The sequence below is a fragment of the Hemiscyllium ocellatum genome, chromosome 15 (genome assembly GCF_020745735.1).
Source record: "Hemiscyllium ocellatum isolate sHemOce1 chromosome 15, sHemOce1.pat.X.cur, whole genome shotgun sequence".
NCBI classification, from domain to species: domain Eukaryota; kingdom Metazoa; phylum Chordata; class Chondrichthyes; order Orectolobiformes; family Hemiscylliidae; genus Hemiscyllium; species Hemiscyllium ocellatum.
The window spans coordinates 69358381-69377934 of NC_083415.1; the positions used below are offsets into that span (position 1 = coordinate 69358381).

General features: G+C 40.8%; 1 protein-coding gene across 2 annotated transcripts in view; it reads left to right on the forward strand.

The window, feature by feature from the left end:
* Window positions 1-19554, forward strand: part of fer1l4 (fer-1 like family member 4) — a 355704-nt gene that overhangs the window by 259597 nt on the left and 76553 nt on the right. For both annotated transcript variants that reach the window (XM_060836605.1, XM_060836606.1), the window contains exons 36-38: window positions 11237-11397; window positions 16562-16647; window positions 17928-18026. In XM_060836605.1, coding sequence (XP_060692588.1) covers window positions 11237-11397; window positions 16562-16647; window positions 17928-18026 — 346 coding nt within the window. The remainder of the gene's footprint in view (window positions 1-11236; window positions 11398-16561; window positions 16648-17927; window positions 18027-19554) is intronic.

A 19554-nucleotide genomic window follows, 5' to 3' on the forward strand; every position in this document is an offset into this window, starting at 1 on the left:
CCAAATCCAAAATGGCCACTCCCCTCGTCGGTCTGTCTACATACTGAGTAAGGAAACCCTCCTGAACACACCTGACAAAAACGGCTCCATCCAAACCATCTGCACTTCAGTTCCAGTCGATATTGGGAAAGTTGAAATCACCCATAACAACAACCCTGCTACTTCTGCATTTTTCCAAAATCTGCCCGCCAATGAATTCTTCATTCTCCCTTCTGCTATTAGATGGTCTGTAGAAAACCCCCAATACGGTGGCTGTTCCCTTGCTGTTCCTAACTTCCACCCATACTGACTCAGTAGTCAATCCTTCCTCAACAACCTTTGTTTCTGTAGCTGTGATGCACTCTCTGATTAGCAATGCTACACCCCCTCCTGAGTTGTTATAGTTTATGTATTTTTGAAGTTTTGTTAATTTGTTTCTTCTATGCTTAATAGCTGATAAGTCAGATTCTCCCTTTTTGGAGATTAAATTATGTTATAGAGGGCTATGGCTAATTCTATCCTCAAATGGTGTACCTGAAATGTTAGAGGGATTCATTCGCCAATTAAAAGGAGAAAGGTGCTTTCCTGTCTCCGAAAGGAGAGGGTGGACATCGCGCTTTTGCAAGAGACTCATCTCAATGATAAAAAACATTTGAAATTGCAGCAGGGTGGGTTTGATTCGGGATATTTCTTTTCCCTGAATACTAGGAACAGGGGAGTGACCATATTCATTGGGAAGAACCTTCCACTTAAATTGCCAGAACAGATTAAAGATGAGTATGGGAGGTCATTCTGAAGGTATCAATACATGACAAGAGTATGATATCCTGAATGTGATTTTGCAAAGGGTCCATCTGGCCCCAGACCGTCTCTCAAAGTTTAAGGTGGGAGCAAGCCCCTTTTGTCCTAAGTCTAAAATAAACATCAGTACTCTCACTCATTGTTTATGATCCTGCACAGGCGCCATACTTGTTGGGGTTCTGTGCCAGGGGTTACAGAGAGGATCGATGTCCAAGGTTAAGATGAATCCTATCTCTCTTGTCCTGGGCCTAACCAATATACCCTCTTTGGATGTTCATGGGGAAAAAACTTTTAATATCCTCACATTTTGCGCTGGGAATAATCTGTTGGGTTTCTGAAACCTTTCCAAATCTGCTGCGTTGGTATAGGCTTATTGTGGAACATATCCCTCTGGACTTTTTCACGAATGTGGTGCACTGGAAAACAGAAACTTTTTATAGGATACGGCAGCCCTTTCTGGACTACTTGGATGCAGATTTGTCTGCCATTTTAACTAGGGCTTTTGTGTAGCCATGGCGTTCTGGTTTAGTGTACTTGATGTCCTTGAAGAAAGAATTCCGAATATTTTTTGTGCAATACTTAGTGCTCTTGGAGGTCAAAAGCTAATGTTTTGTTTTGCTGAGCTGTTTTGCTTGTTCATTTGTTCATCAAATACTTTTGTTGATTTATCTTTTTTGCACATGGTTATAGCTGTGTTTTGGCTGTTTTTGTTGCTGTTGTGGGTTTATTTTTCTTTTCTTTCATTGTTATACATATATAGAATAATATTTGCTGGTATAAAATATCTGTTAAAAAATCTCTCTTGCTAATTTAAAGCAGAGGGGATGGAAGCTAGGGCAGTTGCATGCTCCTCTTGCAGGATGTGGGAGGTAAGGGTTACCCCTGGTGTCCCTGCTGACTTCGCCTGTGAGAAGTGCACCCAACTGAAGCTCCTCACAGACTGCATTAGGGAACTGAAGCTGGAGCTGGATAAACTTCAGTTATAGAGAAGGGTTATAGGGAGGTAGTCACACCTAAGTTACAGGATAAAGGGGTGACGATCAGGAGAGGAAAAGGGTATAGGCAGACAGTACAGAGACCATCTGTGGCTGTTCACTTCAATAATATATATACTGTTTTGGATACTGTTGAGGGGGGGGGGGGGGGGGAATGACCTACCGGAGAAACCCGCAGTGGCCAGGTTTCTGGCACTGAACCTGGCTCAGTGGCTCAAAACGGAAGAGGAGAGAGTAAGAGAGCGATAGTGATAGGAGGTTCAATCATGAGAGGAACAGACAGGAGATTCTGTGGTCGCAAGTGAGATTCCCAGATGATATGTTACCTCCCAGGTGCCAGAGTCAGGGCTGTCTTGAATCAAATCTACAGGATTCTTAAGGGGGAAGGCTGGTAGCCAGAAGTCGTGGTACACATCGGTACCAATGCCATAGGTAGGGAAAGGGAGGAGGACCTGAAAAGAGAATGTAGGGAGTTAGGTTGGAAGTTAGAAGGCAGGGCAAGCAGAGTAGTAATCTCAGGATTGCTACTGGTACCACAGGCAAGTAAGGCTAGGAATAGAGAGGAAGAGCAGATGAACATGCGGCTGCAGGGTTGGTGAAGGAGGGAGGGCATCAGATATGATGATCATTAGGATACCTTCTGGGAAACCTGTATAAGAAGGACGGATTGCACCTGAACAGCAGGGGCACCAATATCCTGGGTGGGAGATTTGCTAGAGCTCTTCTGGAGGGTTTAAGCTAGATTGGCAGGAGGATGGGAACCTGAGCTACGGATAAGATGATGAAGTAGGTAATGAACAGCCAGATAATAGCGTGCAAAGAAACTGGGAGGAGGGATAGGCACTTGATAGGGCAAAGATGCAGTCAGTATGATGGGTTGAATTAAGTCTATCATAATGCAAGAAGTATCAGGAATAAGGATGATGAACTCAGTGGATGGATCAGTACTTGGAACTATGATGCTGTGGCCATTACAGATACTTGGATATCATAGGGGCAGGAATTGTTGTTGGATGTTCCAGAGTTTAGATGTTTCAAAAGGAATATGAAGGGTGATTAATGAGGTGGAGGAGTAGCATTGCTAATCAGGGATAGTATCACAGCCGAAGAAAGGGGAGTCGTCGTGAAGGGTTTGTCTATAGAGTCAGTATGGGTGGAAGTCAGAAACAGGAAAGGAGCCATCACTTTATTGCTCCAGGCCCTCCAATAGCAACAGAGACACAGAGGAGCAGATTGGGAGGCAGGTTTTGGAAAGGTGCAGAAGCAACAAGGTTATTGTCATGGGAGTCTTTAACTTCCCTAATATTGATTGGAACTTCCTTAGTTCAAATAGTTTGGATAGAGCAGGTTTTGTCAGGTATATTCAGGAAATATCGGAACGCAATATGTAGATAGGCTGACTAAAGGGGGGGCCATATTGGATTTGGTGCTTGGCAACAAACCATGCCACATTTCAGATCTCTCAGTGGGAAAGCATTTACTATAGTCATGGAGATGGATAGGAGCAGATGGTATGGGAAAGTATTTAATTGGGCGAGGGGTTAATACAATGCTATTAGGCAGGCACATATGTTCTCAGGGAAATTCACAACCGAAATATGGAGGTTGTTTAGGAAGCACTTGCTGATAGTGCTGGACAGGTTTGTCCAACTGAGGCAAGGAAAGGGTAGTAGGTTGAAAGAATCTTGGGTGACAAGGGATGTGGAACACCTAGTGTAAAAAATGAGGTCTGCAGATGCTGGAGATCACAGCTGAAAATGTGTTGCTGGTTAAAGCACAGCAGGTCAGGCAGCATCTCAGGAATAGGGAATTCGACGTTTCAAGCATAAGCCCTTCATCAGGAGTCAAGAGGAAAAAGGAAGTTCACTTAAGGTTGAGAAGGCAAGGATTAGACAGGGTTTTAGCCAGGAAGGAACTGAAGAATAGACTGCAGAGAGGTGGAAGAGGGCATGAGAAGGCTTTAGCGGGTAGGATTAAGGAAAACCCTAAGGCATTCTATATTTTTGCAATGAACAAGAGGATGGCCAGAGTGAGGGTAGGGCCAGTGAGAGTTAGTGGGGAGAACCTGTGCGTGGAGTCAGAGGAAGTAGGGGAGGTCCTTAATGAATACTTCGCTCCAGTATTCACTACTGAAAAGGACCTTGATGTTTCTGAGGACAGTGTGAAACAGCTCAAAAACATAAGGATAGATAAATCCCCTGGGCCAAATGGGATATTGTTATGAAATTGAAGGCATATACTGTACCTTTAAGAGAGTGTGAATGCTGTTTTGCACTGAGAGCTTACAAGCACCTGTGACATATGACTTGATAGCAGTCTGAGAGTGTACTGGAAAATTAAAAGTATGTAACATTTGGCTGTGAAATGGATACTTGAGTTGTTTGCTGTTTTAACAACAATTCAAACTTAACCAGTTTAAATTATGCCCCAGTATACTAAAATCCATTCGAGTTTGAATTTATTGTTTTGCTAATATTGAACCAATGAGACGATCCGATGTTGGGGATATAAAAAAGGGCAGGCATTTTGAACATTAGTACATCTCTCTGACTCTATAACTGCCATTGAGAGAGACCCAAGAGATTAGGAAACACTCTCTATCAAAGGTACCTTTTTATATGAAAGAGTCTGAGTGGGATACTCTTTTGGAGGGGGGTGTGGACTTGTTGAACCAAATCCCTACGTTTCCACACTATAGGGATTCTATGATATATAACTATATGGACTTAACACCATAACCAAGAACCAATCCTACCTCTCCAGTTCCATAAGGCCAGGTGAGCTGGTTCAATATGAACAAGTTTGGATACATGTCCCGTAAACACTGAGTGATATAAGTCCCCGAGGCAGAGCCAGTACCTCCAGCCTGACTCATCATTGCAATAAAGCCACCAAATCTCTCACACTGCTCCACCTCTCTTCGGACCAAATCCAGCACAGCTTCTTCATGCCGAGGACCATGGATACACTACCTTCAGAAGAGTATCCCACTCAGACTCATTCCCCTACCCTATTATAGTGCACCTAACCTACACATCGTTGAACACTATGGGCCATTCAGTTTGTCTAATTCACCTAACCTGCACATCTTTGGAGAGCCTCACTTAAATTGGGGTAGATGAAAGTGATATTTTTATCAATGAGAATAATTTAATCTGACAAGTGCCAAAATGTCCAAAGATAAAATACTTGTTTACAACTCAGTGTCAATTATTCACCAATCTTTCTAAAATTAATTTGAGATCCTGAAACTTCTCTGTCTTATTAAATTTAAGCATGTGATCTCATCACTGCCAGATAAGGTGCCTTGGAGGGTTCTCCTCTGCAAAGCGGTGAAGAAATGCATTCATTGTGTTTATGTGGGATTTGGCGTTATGCAGAATGCTTTTTCATAGAATAGCCTTTATTGTCACATCACTCAAATGAGTGCAGTGAAAAGTTTGTAATGTTGCCTCTTGGCAACATCTTAGGTATAAAGTACCTAGGTACAGATGTTTTAAGTGGTGTTAGAGAGTAAAAAGTAAAAGGTTAGCATGGGAACAGTTCAAAAGTCCAGAATGATAATAGAAGTGACCATAAGTACTTAAGTTCCAGTCCCTCTCCAACATGAGTCCATGCCGGCTGGCCCAGAATGCAAGGCCACACTGCCTCCATGTTCCAGCTTCTGTCCAGGGCTCATTTGGCTGCTGTGCTGGCTCCAGCCAGTGCACTCTGCTGCCACACCAGTATTTGGCCTGCTCACTCCACAGATGGGGCTGGACTTGGCCTGCTCGCTCAGCTCCCGCTTGGGCTCTGACTGCGACCAGTCGTTTTTGACTCTAATCTCCAGGCAGGGCAGTCAAAAGTTAGGGTGGTGGGGAAGGAAAAAGCTACAAAGAAAAGAAATAGAAGAAGAAAAGGTAAAAAGAACTGGCAAGCAGAGGCACTCCGACTGGAGCGTCCTACTCTTCTGCCATCTTGTCACATGAAAATTGGTTATTACTATAGGTTCTTTATTTTTAATAGAATTTCTAGAACCAGGCTATCTCCTGACTTTATCTCAGATAATTAGGATTTCACATGAGTAGCTCATTTGAGTATTGCCAGCTTCTGCAGTGTTTCAGTGGCTAAACCCTCACCTGGTGAGAAGCAAAAAAATTTATAAGGGACCTGAGGGGCAGCTTTTTCCACACAGAAGGTGTGTATGAAATGAACTGCCAGAGGAAGTGGTGGAGGCTGGTACAATCACAATACTTTAATAACCATCTGGATGAGTATGTGAATTGGAAGGGATATGGGCCAAGGGCTGGCAAATGGGACTAGATTAGGTTAGGATGTCTGGTCAGCATGCATGAGTTTCATCGTGCTGTACATCTCTATGACGCTCGGTCTATATTAGCAGGAAAAAGAATGAAGATGACCCAGGGAGAAATTCACCCAGAAAAAGAAAGATGACAGCTGCTGTATGGTTTTGAAATTATGTTGATGTAATTTTAATAAGTGTTTCATTGGAGCAGTATATTGTTATAGAGTTGGAGGCAGGTAATAAGCAGTTAAGAATTAAGGGAGCTTAGAGTTGTGAATAATTGTTGTTTACAGTTCATTTTTAGAGTTAAAGAATAAATTGATATTATTTTCTTTAAATAGTGGAATTTGGGAGTTCTCTGTCACTCATACTTTTAACAGATTGTGAGGAGAGGTGAGCTTTTCTGGAAGTTTGATTTAATAAACAGAGGGGTTCACCACTGTGTTGTAACAATATAGTAGAAAGTGAGGACTGCGGATGCTGGAGATCAGAATTGAGAGTGTGATGCTGGAAAAGCACAGCAGTTCAAGCAGCATCTGAGCAGCAGGAGAATCATTGTTTTGGGCATAATGAAATGGCCTGACAAAGGGCTTATGCCCGAAACATCAATTCTCCTGCTTCTCGGATGCTGCCTGACCTGCTGCGCTTTTCCAGCACCACACTCTTGACACTGTCATAACAATATATCCTAGTTTGCTACAGGAAGTGAGAGAAGAGGTTGCTGCACCTTTGGCGATGGTCCTTGCATCCTCACTATCGACTGGAGTAGTGCGAGATGATTGGAGGGTGGCAAATGTTATTCCCTTGGTCATCATTAGATTCCTAATTCCAGATTTTTGTTGAATTCAAATTTCGTCATTTGTCATGGTGGGATTCAAACCTTACCTTCAGAACTTTACCTGGGTCTCTGAATTAACAGTCCAGTGAAAATACCACTAGGCTGTCATCTTCCATTATTATTCCGTCGTGCCACAGCATCCTTTTTCATTCAACTCCATTGGTCCTTTTGATAAAAATGCAAGGTCCAGTGTCTGAAGACTCGAGCCTCATATTCCATACAACATTCCCCATCTCTTCACCTAGTACCCAAACTAGGTTTTCCTAAATTTATAAGCATTGTGATATTTTTGCAAGTAATTTTTCACATGAAATATTATCAAATATCTTTTGGCAGTCCAAATCTATAACATTTATAGACAGTGTGTTATCCATCAGGAAAGTGATTTTTAAAATATATATCTGGAAGTGCTATCACACACAATCGAATTTTTTTTTACTTCCACCACCAAAAACCCACAACACCTTTTTACTCCGGGTGGGATGCTTGAAGTGTCGGTATGGATTTGTTGAGCCACATGGCCTGTTTTCGCACTGTAGGGATTCTATGAAATCTTCTGTGAAACTGTCACCAGTAAATCATCCATGTCGGCAATTGGATACTTACAAGCAAATCCCATTATAGGAAAGGTATTGAGAGCAGAAAGGAGCTGAGTAAAGGTAACTAATCAGATTAGTACAGCATGACCTTCAATTTCAGAAATTCTAATTGACTTGCTGACAGGTTGAAACTTGAACAAATGATATACCATTGTACTGTAATGACAGATTGTAATAACTCCACAAGAACGGACACAAATTGACAGATCTGTAGTTGTATGGTTCGTTCCTGGCTCCTTTCTTAGATCATGGGGTGATCTTCACAATTTTGCAGCCAAAGTAACAATTCCTGACCAAGAGAGCTCTCTTTGGAAAAGTATGATTGGTTCACCAACAATATCCCTACCTGTTCAAGTATTCTATACTTCTCATTATTTTTTAATGAGTGTCTTGACATTGACATGTATGATGCTGTTGCAACTTGAGGAACATATTACTGTGTTGGCAGGTGCTGGGTTGAGTGGATGATCACCACTGTACATTGTCTAGGGAGGTTATTGAAATACATCTCTGGCCTTGTTTTTAGAGCATAGGAGATGGAGTTAATTTTTTTTCTCTTGAATTAGCCTATGCCCTTTCAGCACCCCACCACTGCATGAGGTACAATATTTACTTAAGGAGTTATGTCATTTAAGCTTGTTCAAAGTGACCCAAGCATTTTAATACTTTCACATCTTTGCCCCCATGGCTCAACATCACTTGATCTAGTATATGATCCACAAATGTAATGAGTTGGCTTATCATGTCTGAACTTCACTGGGGCTAAATTGGCAGAATTGGTTACAATTATTAAAAAGAACTACGGTCACAATCAAGAAGTGAAAACTGAATCCTTCAGTGTAAATTAGTGGAGAAGAGTCTTTAATACAATAAGAAGATAAAGTGAGCAGTAGAAATTATTATAATTTAGGAGTGGCAGGGTAAGGCAGTCCAGAAGATTCCTTATCATAACGCTGAGAGAAGCAAGGCAGTTTAAGCTGGAAAGAGATTGGAAGCTGAAGAAAACGTCAAGAAGTGTGGTGCTGGAAAAGCACAGCAGGTCAGGCAGCATCTGAGGAACAGGAGAGTCAGGAATGGAGAGGTTATGTTTGGAATGTCAACTCTTCTGCTCCTCAGATGCTGCCTGACCAGCTGTGCTTTTCTAGCACCAAACCTTTTGACTTTGATCTCCAGCATTTGAACAAAGAACAAAGAAAATTTACAGTCCAGGAACAGGCCCGTTGGCCCTCCAAACCTGAGCTGATCCAAATGTACTGTCTAAACCTGTCGCCCAATTCCTAAGCATCTGTATCCCTTTGCTCCCCACCTACTCATGCATCTGTCCAGACACATCTTAAATGAATCTACTGTGCCTGCCTCTACTACCTCTGCTGGCAACACGTTTCAGGCACCTACCACTCTTTGTGTAAAGTACATCCTCCTTAAACTTTTCACTTCTCACCTTGAACACATGACCTGTCCTTATTGAATCCCTCACCTTGGGAGAAGGCTTATCTCTATCGACCCTGTCTATACCCTTCATGATTTTGTAAACCTCAATCAGGTACTCCCGCCCCTCCATCTCCTTTTTTCTAACGAGAACAATCCTAACCAACTCAACCTCTCATCATAGCTAGCACCTTCCATACCAGGCAACATCCTCGTAAACCTTCTCTGCACCCTCTCCAAAGCATCCACATCCTTTTGGTAATGTGGTGACCAGTATTCTAAATGCAGCCGAATCCAAGTCTTGTACAATTTTAACATGACCTGCCAGCTCTAATACTCAATACCCCGTACGATGAAGGCAAGCATACCATATGTCTTCTTGACCACTCTAAACACCTGTGCAGCCGCCTTCAGGGTACAATGGACCTGAACCTCCAGATCTCTCTGCCCATCAGCTTTTCCCAAGGCTACTCCATTTATAGTATAGTTCGCTCTAGAATTAGACTTCCCAAAATGAATCACCTCACATTTGCCTGGATTGAACTCCATCTGCCACTTCTTCGCCTAACTCTCCAGTCTATCTATAATCTTCTGTATTTTTTGACAGTCCCCTATGCTTTCTGCTACTCCACCAATCTTCGTGTCATCTGCAAACTTACTGATCAGACCAAAAATGCCCTCTTCCAGATTAATTATGTGTATCACAAACAACAGTGGCCCCAACACTGATTCCTGTGGAACACCACTGGTCACCTTTCTCCATTTTGAGAAACTCCCTTCAACTATTACTCTTTCTCTTCTGTTGCTCAACCAGTTCTTTATCCACCTAGCCAGAACACCCTATACACCATGTGACTTCACTTTCTCCATTAGTCTACCATTGGAAACCTTATCAAACGCCTTACTAAAATCAATGTATATGACATCAACAGCCCTTCCTTCATCTATCAACTTGGTCACTTCCTCGAAGAACTCTATTAAGTTGGTAAGGCAAGATCTCCCCCGCACAAAACTATGTTGCCTATCACTGATAACCCCATTCTTTTCTAAATATAAATAGATCCTATCCCTCAGTACCTTCTCCAGCAACTTTCCCATCACTGACGTCAGGCTCATTGGTCTGTAGTTACCCGGAATATCCCTACTACCCTTCTTGTACAGGGGGACAACATGAGCAACCCTCCAGTTCACCGGCACCTCACCTGTATTTAAGGATGCCACAAAGATATCTGTCAGGGCCCCAGCTATTTCCTCTCTCACTTCCCTCAGCAACCTGGGATAGATCCCATCTGGTCCTGGGGATTTGTCCACCTTATATCCTTTAGCCTACCTGCTGCATCTTCCCTCCTTATGTCAACGTGATCCAGAGTAAACAAACTTCTATCTCTAATCTCAACATTCATCACCTCCTGTTCCTCAGTGAACATTGATGCAAAGTAATCATTGAGAATCTCACCCATTTTCTCAGGTTCAACATACAACCTTCCTTCCTTATCCTTTAGTGGACCAACCCTTTCTCTGGTTACCCTCTTGCTTCTTATATAAGAATAAAAGGTCTTGGGATTCTCCCTAATTCTGCTGACCAAAGCTATTTCATGACCCCTTTTAGCCCGCTAGTTTCCTCATTTAAGAATGGTCCTACTCTCCCAATATTCCTCCAAGGCCCATTCTGTTCTGAGCTGCCTGAACCTTATGTATGCTTTCCTCTTCCTCTTGGCCAGTCGCATGATTTCTCCTGTCATCCACGGTTCATGAATCTTGCCTTTCCTATCCCTTGTTTTCAAAGGGACATGACTATCCTGCACTGTCTTCAACCTATTTTTGAAAGCCTCCCACATTTCAAATGTGGACTTCCCTTCAAATGGCTGTGTTCAATGCACATTTTCCAGTTCCTGCCTAATTTTGATATAATTGGCTTTGGCCCAGTTTAGTACTCGTCCCTAAGTACCACTTTCATCTTTGTCTACAAGTATTCTAAAACTTACAGAATTGTGGTCACTATTCCCAAAGAAATCTCTCACTGCAACTTCTACCACCTGGCCTGGCTCATTCCCCAACACCAGGTCCAATATGGCCCCTTCCCTTGTTTTACTATTGACATACTGCTGTAGAAAACTTTCCTGGACGCTCCTACAAATTCTGACCCATTCAAACCTCAGATCTGCAGTCCTCACTTTCTCCTAGCTGAAGAAAATGGTTCAGTGTCAGCCAAATGCAAGGCTCTGGGGACTGCAGAACCCTTGGTTTAGAGAGTGTTCAGCATTATTCAATAATAATGAAATACTGAGTGACAATTTTTAATTAATTCTAGGGAACAACAAGAAAGGATCAAGTCCTATGATGACTGATGAGCAGAAGGCTCTGTATGTCTTAAGGCACTGGGATGAAATGCCAGAATATGGTGTCAAACTGGTACCTGAACACATAGAAATTCGGACTCTTCAGAAATCTGAAAACCCAGGGATGTCAAAGGTAAACTGGCTTAAGACAATTCTAAGTTTATTTCTTTTGAGATCCTAACAAGCAGTAATCTGATGGGCTGTACTTGAACTTATTCCCAAAAGGACCAACTAGGTCTGCACCTGTTCTAATCACAGATTGTTTTTGGAATCAATTATTAAATAATGTTAGTCTGACAAGAAACTGATGCTATTTCAAACTGGTCATTTGAAAAATGGTAAAGTCACTGTTATGTACCTCCTGCTGGATCAAAAGGTGCCAGAGTGAGTGTGTCAAGGTAATGCCACTGGGTAATACAAACCCAGGACTCTGGAAATCTAAAACAAAAACAGAAATAGCTGGAGAAACTCAGTAGGTCTGTGGAGAGAAAGGATAGTCAAAGTTTCAGGTTCAGTGACCATTCTTCAGAACCATCTTTCTCGCCAAAATATTACCAAACCTGTTGAGTTTCTCCAGCTATTTCTGGTTTTGTCCCTTGCTCATTAATTGGGGATCTGGATTACTAGCAGAGTGACATTGCTATTATACCATCAATGTACAATTTACAGTCTCTTAAATGTACAATTCACAGTCAAACTGGGAGAAAAGGTAGAGAAGGAAAGAAAGAAGCAAAAAAATCTCCTATCACAATTTTAATGTTGTAATAATCAATCATCAATTGAATTATATGTGGTATTGCTAACCTCAAACTACTTGAAAATTTCAGTAATTCCCAACAGCAGAAACTAGTTTAATTTGAGTCTTGACTGATGTTTATTCACATAATTCCAGCTGGCTTGAAAATAAAGAGGACTGGATTTTCCTGAATTGCCTCAGGCAGACTTTAAGAATGTTAGACGAAACCCAGTGGCTTCATGAACCTACATCCAGCTATTCTAAATTGCTGGTCTTGTTCTGAAGGTGGACATTCAGACTCCTACAATTCTTATCTCATTGTGCCAACTTTTCAAAGTGACACGGTTCACACCAGCTCAGAGGTACCACAAATTGTGCAAGAAACCTGGTTTAGGGTTAGGAATCATATGATATATAAGTTCAAAAAATGTTGCCAAAATATGTTGCCTATTGTATGAGTTACTGTCATTAGTTATAATACAGTGATAATAGACTTTGTTTGGTAAAGGTGTGATCATTAATTTGAAGGGTGTTGTGAAAGTGGGAAAGTCTTCAGGTGCATTAAACTATATTGTACACTTCCAATATATCCAGTATTGTACACTGGATAAAGTGTAGTTCTGCACTGAACAATGTTGGAATTGTGATTTGACTGTAAATTGTACATTTAAGAAAAAATGATGGCATTATAGCAATGTCACTCTACTAGTAATCCAGACCCGCAATTAATGAGCAGGGGACAAAACCAGAAATAGCTGGAGAAAGCTGGTTCTGAAGAATGGTCACTGAACCTGAAACTTTGACTATCCTTTCTCTCCACAGACCTGCTGAGTTTCTCCAGCTATTTGTTTTTGTTTTAGATTTCCAGAGTCTGAAGTTCTTTGATTTTTGTTTAATGATCTGGGGACATGGTTTGAATCCTGCCATGGCAAATGCTAAAATTTGAATTCAACAGAAAAAAAAACTTGAATAAAGATCTAGCCTAATGGCAACCAAGAAACCAACTGTTGATTGTTCATAAAAACTCCATTTGGTTCACTGATGTATTTTAGGGACAGAAATCTGCTCTCCTTCTCCTGTACATATGACTCCTGACCCAGAGCACTATGGTTGACATTTTGATTGGATGAACCAGCTCGGTCAAGGTAGCCATGAGGAGGAGTTCATTGAGTGTATCTGCAACAGTTTTCTTGAACTATATGTAATGAAACCGATGAGGGAGCAAGCTATCCCACATCTGGACCTGTGTAATGAGACAGGAATAATTAATTATCTCATAGTTAGGGATCCCCTTGAAAGAAGTGATCACAATATGGTTGAATTTAGAATACAGAGGGTGAAGATAAAATCCATTACCAGGGTCCTGAGCTTAAACAAGGGAGACTGCAATAGGATGAGAGAGGATTTGGCTAAAGTAGACTGGACACAAAGATTTTATGGTGGGACAGTTGACGAGCAGTGGAGAACTTTCAAAGCAATTTTCAAAGTGCTCATCAAAAGTATATTCCAGTGAAAAGGAAGGACTGTAATAAAAGGGGTATTCTGCCATGGGTGCCTAAGGAAACAGGGGAGGCCATCAAATTGAAAGAGAAGGCATACAAAGTGGCCAAGATCAGCAGGAAACTAGAAGTTTGGGAAAACTTTGCAGCTCTTTTTGTGACTTTCTGTGAACCTTTGAAGAAAAGTAGGATAGAATATGAGCAAAAAGTAGCACAAAATATAAAGACCAATAGCAAAGTTTCTATAAATGTATAAAACAAAAAGACTGGCTAAAGTAAACATTGGTCCTTTAGAGGATGAGAAGGAGCATTTAGCTATGGGCTATGTTGAAATGGTAGAGGCATTGAATATGTATTTTATGTTGGTCTTCACAGTGGAAGATACCAATAACATGCCAGAAATTGACAAAGAGAGAGGTATGTGAGGAAGAAGTGATCACAATATGGTTGAATTTAGAATACAGAAATAATCATTTTTTCAGAAATGGTAGTTTTGGACAAGCTAATGGAGCTAAGGATAGACAAATCTCTTGGCTCTGATGGAATGCATCCCAGGGTACTAAAAGAGATGGCAGGAGCAGCAGCAAGTTCTGTTGTGGTAGTGTTTTAAAACTCTGTGGACTCTGGGACAGTTGAAGCAGATTGGAAAACAACAAATATGCCACTCTTTAAAAAGGGCGGTAGACAAAAGATGGTTATTATAGACCGGTTAGCTTAACTTCTGTAGTGGGGAAGATGCTTAAATTTATTATGAAGCAAGAAATAGCAAGGCATCTAGATAGAAGTTGTTACGTTGGGCAGACTAGCATGGATTCATGAAGGACAGGTCATGCTTAACTAATCTTTTGGAATTCTATGAAGACATATGAGCAAGGTGGGCAACGGGCACCCAGTAGATATAGTGTATCTGGATTTCCAAAAGGTCTTCAATAAAGTGCTGCACAAGAGGTTGCTGCATAAGATAAAGGTGCATGGTGTTATGGGTGAAATATTACCATGGATAGAGGCTTGGTTGACAAACAGGAAGCAAAGAGTGGGGATAAATGAGTGTTATTCTGGTTGGCAATCAGTACCTAGTGGTGTGCTTCAGGGTTCAGTGTTGGGACTGCAGTTATTCACAATTTATAAAGATGATTTGGAGTTGGATACCACGTGTAGTGTGTAAAAGTTTGTAGATGACACTAAGGTGAGTGGTAGAACATAGTGTGCAGAGGACTGTCAAACTTTGCAGAGGGACATAGATACTTTAAGTGAGTGGGTAAAGGTCTGGCAGATGGAATACAATGTTAATAAATGTTAAGTCATCCATTTTGATAGGCGTAACAGTAAAAAGGACTATTACTTGAATGGTAAAAAGTTGCAGCACGCTGCTGTGCAGAGGGACCTGGGTGTCCTTGTGCATGAATCACAGAAGATTGGTCTGCAGGTACAACAAGAAATTAGGTAGGCAAATTGAATTTTGTCCTTCATTGCTAAAGGGATTGAGTTTAAAGCAGGAAAGTTATGTTTCAATTGCGTAGGATGCTGGTGAGGCCACACCTGGAGTACTGCTTGCAGTTTTGGTCTCCTTATTTGAGAAAGGATATACTGACAGTAGAGGGGCTGCAGAGAAGGTTCACTAGGTTGATTCTGGACTTGAGGAGGTTGGTATATGAGGAGAAATTGACTAGACTGGGATTATATTCATTGGAATTTAGAAGAATGAGGTGAGATTTTATAGAAACATAAAATTATGAAGGAAATAGAAACTAGGAGAAGAAGGCATAGCTTCAAAATTAGGGGGAGCAGATTTAGGAATGAATTGAGAAGGAACATCTTCACCCAGAGGGTTGTAAATTTTTGGAATTCCCTGCCCAGTGAAGTAGCTGCTGCTCCTTCAATAAAGGTTTTTGAAGCCAAGATCGATTTATTTTTAGAACAGTGAAGGAATTAAGGGTTATAGCGAGAGGACAGGTAAGTGAAGCTGAGCCCACGAAAAGATCACCTGTGGTCTTATTGAAAGGTGGAGCAGGCTCGAAGGGCCAAATAGCTTACTCCTTTCCTAGTTCTTATGTTCTTATGTTATGACACTTAACTGCATTTTTTTATTTATTCACAAGGTGAGGGCGTCGCTGGCTAGGCCAGCATTTATAGCTCATCCCTAATTGCCTGTGCTGGACCAGCCAGTGACAACCACATCTTGTGAATGAAGAAAAATATTACTTACTATTTTCCTTGAAATTCAGGTTAGTCATCTATTTGACTGGTTCAAAGCTTAAACTGAGGGGTAGGTCAGCAATTGGCTCCAAGAGCAGAAACCTCTTGGGGTCTGAGTCAAGTGGGCGATGTCAAGATTTGTGACAGAATTAGAAGAGAAATTCAGAGAAGTTTATCATGAGGTCAAATGCATCTCAATCCATCTTTTATGATTTTGACAAGTGGCTTTTCTCATTTCTCTTCAGTCAATGGCAAGCTGCAAATTAAGGGGGATTGTCGTTCACTAAATTCCTTGTTTCTCTCAAAACAAAGGCATAGTCCCAGTCTTGATTTATAATTTAATTTAATCAGTTTATGTGGTCCTGTCTACAGCAGAGCCAATCGTAATGCCATTGATCTGGCTGCTGCTAATGCTTTCTCCTGAGAGACCACCCATTCCCCCCTCAAAAGGGCCAAATATCTTTACATCTAACTAATTAGTCCCACTTCCTTGCTCTTTCTCATGGGCTCTGCAAACTTTTCTTTTTCAACTATTTGTACATTTCCCTTTTAAAAATTACCATCAGATTAAAGATGCTTCCACCACCCTTTTCAGGCAGCACATTCCAGATCACAGTAATTCACTGCATATTGACAGGATAACATAAAGGAAGTCAAGAAGGCAGTCGATGTGATCCAAAATTTGCTTTAAAAAGTGGTGATGCAAAAGTAAAAGATATATATGAAGTATCATTGAGTTGAAAAATAGATCTCTGGTGCAGTGTGGAAACATGGAATACGTTGATGATTCATTGAGTTTAGAGGAATAAACAAAGCAGGTTCAAAGTAACACATTAGTTTAACAATTGTTACTACTGTTTCCAAAGGGCCAAGTTCACATGTGGGTCGATATGTTTCCTGTTGACCTACCTGCACCACCTCCTGTCAATATTAAACCCCGTCAACCAATCAGGTAAGGGATTACTAAAATGGTAAACAAAGCTAAGAACAATCATTTCAGCAATAATCTTATAATGTATCCATGAATATTTTCACATTTCTCTCTCTCTTCTCTGTTATGATTTAAGTATTTTGAGTTTTACTCATGGGGTATTTCTCTCTGTATATTGATCAGATGCTTGACCATTCTGAGTCTCTGCTCATTGACTTCCTTCCCTTCCATGCCATACTACCAAGGAGGATTGTGCATTTCATCATGGACAGGGATTTATGATTTCTATATCTATGGCATTGTATTGTTGACAATCTACTGCTGCCATAATATATTTCTAATCGCCTGAATACAATTTGTTGGCAAGAACTCAATTCCTTCTCTAAATTCATTGGTGTTTCTTGTTCCATATCCACTGCCTCCCTCACCCATTAAGACCACTTCATGCCAGCAATCTGTTTCCCTTTACTATAGCCGAGCTGCTACATATCCTTCTCTGTATCCTTTCCTATCACAAAAGTCTTTCACTAGATTTCTTGTAAAACTTTTCTCTTTATGCATTTCATTGACTAAATGTCTTCTCCCAAACAATGAAACCATAACTTTGTATGTAGTTTTCACAAATATGATCCCACAAGAACCAGATATAATTTTTTAAAATGATGCCTCCTGATTTATAGGTTGAACTTGAACTAGATAATCACTATCTATGTGTTCAATGTGAATTGTGAAGTTTGAATACTGTCCACTGAGGAAGTTGGATGTTCCCCTCTCTTCTCTTTGCTTGGGGAAAAGACCATATATATTAGTTTGTATCAGTGATTAATGAAATGCATTAATTCAAGCTGAGTATATTTTAATCCAGTTTTAAAAACATGGAGTATTGTTAAAATATGTGTTGCATTGTGAAAAGCTACAGAGGATTATAAAATAATGAGGAGCATAGATAAGGTGAGTGGCAGATGGAGTTCAAGTTTAGGGTGCATATTTTTAGGGTGAGAGGAGAAAGATTTAAAAAAGACATGAAGGACAGTTTTTCCACAGAGAGTGGTTTGTTTGTGGAATGAACTTCCAGAAGAAGTGATGGATGTGGGAACAGTTACAATATGTTTAGGTAAGTACTGGAATAAGAAATGTTAGGAGGGATATGGACCAAGCACAGGCAGTTGGGAATAGTTTAGTTTGGGATTATGGTCAGCATGGACTGGGTGGACGGAAGGGTCGGTTTCTATGTTGTATGACTGTATGATTCATTTTTGATTATTACTGATTGGCAATATTTGCTGTTATATCTTTATCAGTTATGAACTAAGAGTCATTATCTGGAACACAGACGATGTGGCACTTGATGACGTGAATCCGCTGACAGGAGACCGATCCAGTGACATCTATGTCAAAGGGTATTTCTTAAAATTATATTAAATCCTGGCCGATCCTGGCCCAAGACTACATCAGTGTCCTTAAATACTTGATTCATAGTAACGTAGGAACAGGAGCAGGCCATTCAGCCTCTTGAGCCTCTTCTGTCATTCACTGAGAATCATGGCTGATCTGTGGCCTAACTCATATGCTCTTTGGACCATATCCTTAAAAAAAGTCCATCTCAGATTTAAAATTAATGACTGATCTATTCATTGCTGTTTTATGGAAGAGAATTCCAAACATCTACCATCCTTTTTGTCTGATGGTGCTTCCTAATATCTCTTCTGAATGGCCTGGCTCTAATTCTCAGACTATGCTCCCTAGTTCTAGAATAGTTTATCTTCCTATTAGATACACGTGTGAAAATAGGCATTTAGCGAAATGATTACATCAAAAATTACACCTAGAGTAACACATTAAGTCTTTGAGGATGCTCCACCACTTAATAAAGTAATTGGTTAATCTCCCACCTTAGCTAAATCTCTCTGCATTATCTACAGATCTAGTTCCTGAAGACATTGAGAATTCCAGTTCTAGATTCTCAAAAGAGGAATGCAGTCTTTCTGAATCTAGCCTTGTCAATGATTTTAACTAAGAAATTTTTACATTCTTCTAAATTCCTTGCAATATAGGCCTAACCTACATAATTCTTTTGATAGAATAATCCCTCATTCCAAGAAACAGTCTAGTGAAAGTTTCTCTCTTCTGGGAGGATATGTCCTTTTTTTAGATGCAGAGACTGAAACTATAGTTGTGGTCTTAAAATTTCATATAATAGTAACAAAAGCTAACGTATTTTGCTTTCCGAATTGTTTGCTGCAGCTGCAAGTGAATATACTTTAATTCATGTAAAGAACACTCACATCCCACTGAATACCCTGCTTCCTCATCATTTAAAGTCATGGAGCTGTACAGCACAGAAACAGACCCTTCAGTCCAACTCGTCCATGCTGACCAGATATCCTAAAACTTTGCCAGCACCTGGCCCATATCCTTCTGAACCCTTCCTATTTATGTACCCATCCAAAAGCCTTTTAAACGTCGTAATTGTACCGGCCTCCACCACTTCCTCTGGTAGCTCATTCCATACATGTACCACCCTTTGCATGACAAATTTTCCCCTTGGGTCCCTTTTAAATCTTTTCCCTCTCACCTTAAACCTGTGCCCTCTAGTTTTGGACTTCTCTATCCTGGGAACAGAACCTCCACTATTCACCCGACCCATGCCCCTCATGATTTTATAAACCTCGACAAGGTCACCCCTCAACCACTGACACCACATGGAAAATAACCTCAGTCTACTCAGACTAACCGTATAGTTCAAATCCTCCAACCCCAGCAACATCCTTGTAAATCTTTTCGGAACCCTTTCAAGTTCCACAACATTTGGATTGGAGGGTGGCTAATCTTATACCACTTTTTAAGAAAGGTGGGAGAGAGAAAGCAGGAAATTATAGACCAGTTAGTCTGACCTCAGTGGTGGAAAGATGCTGGAGTCTATTATAA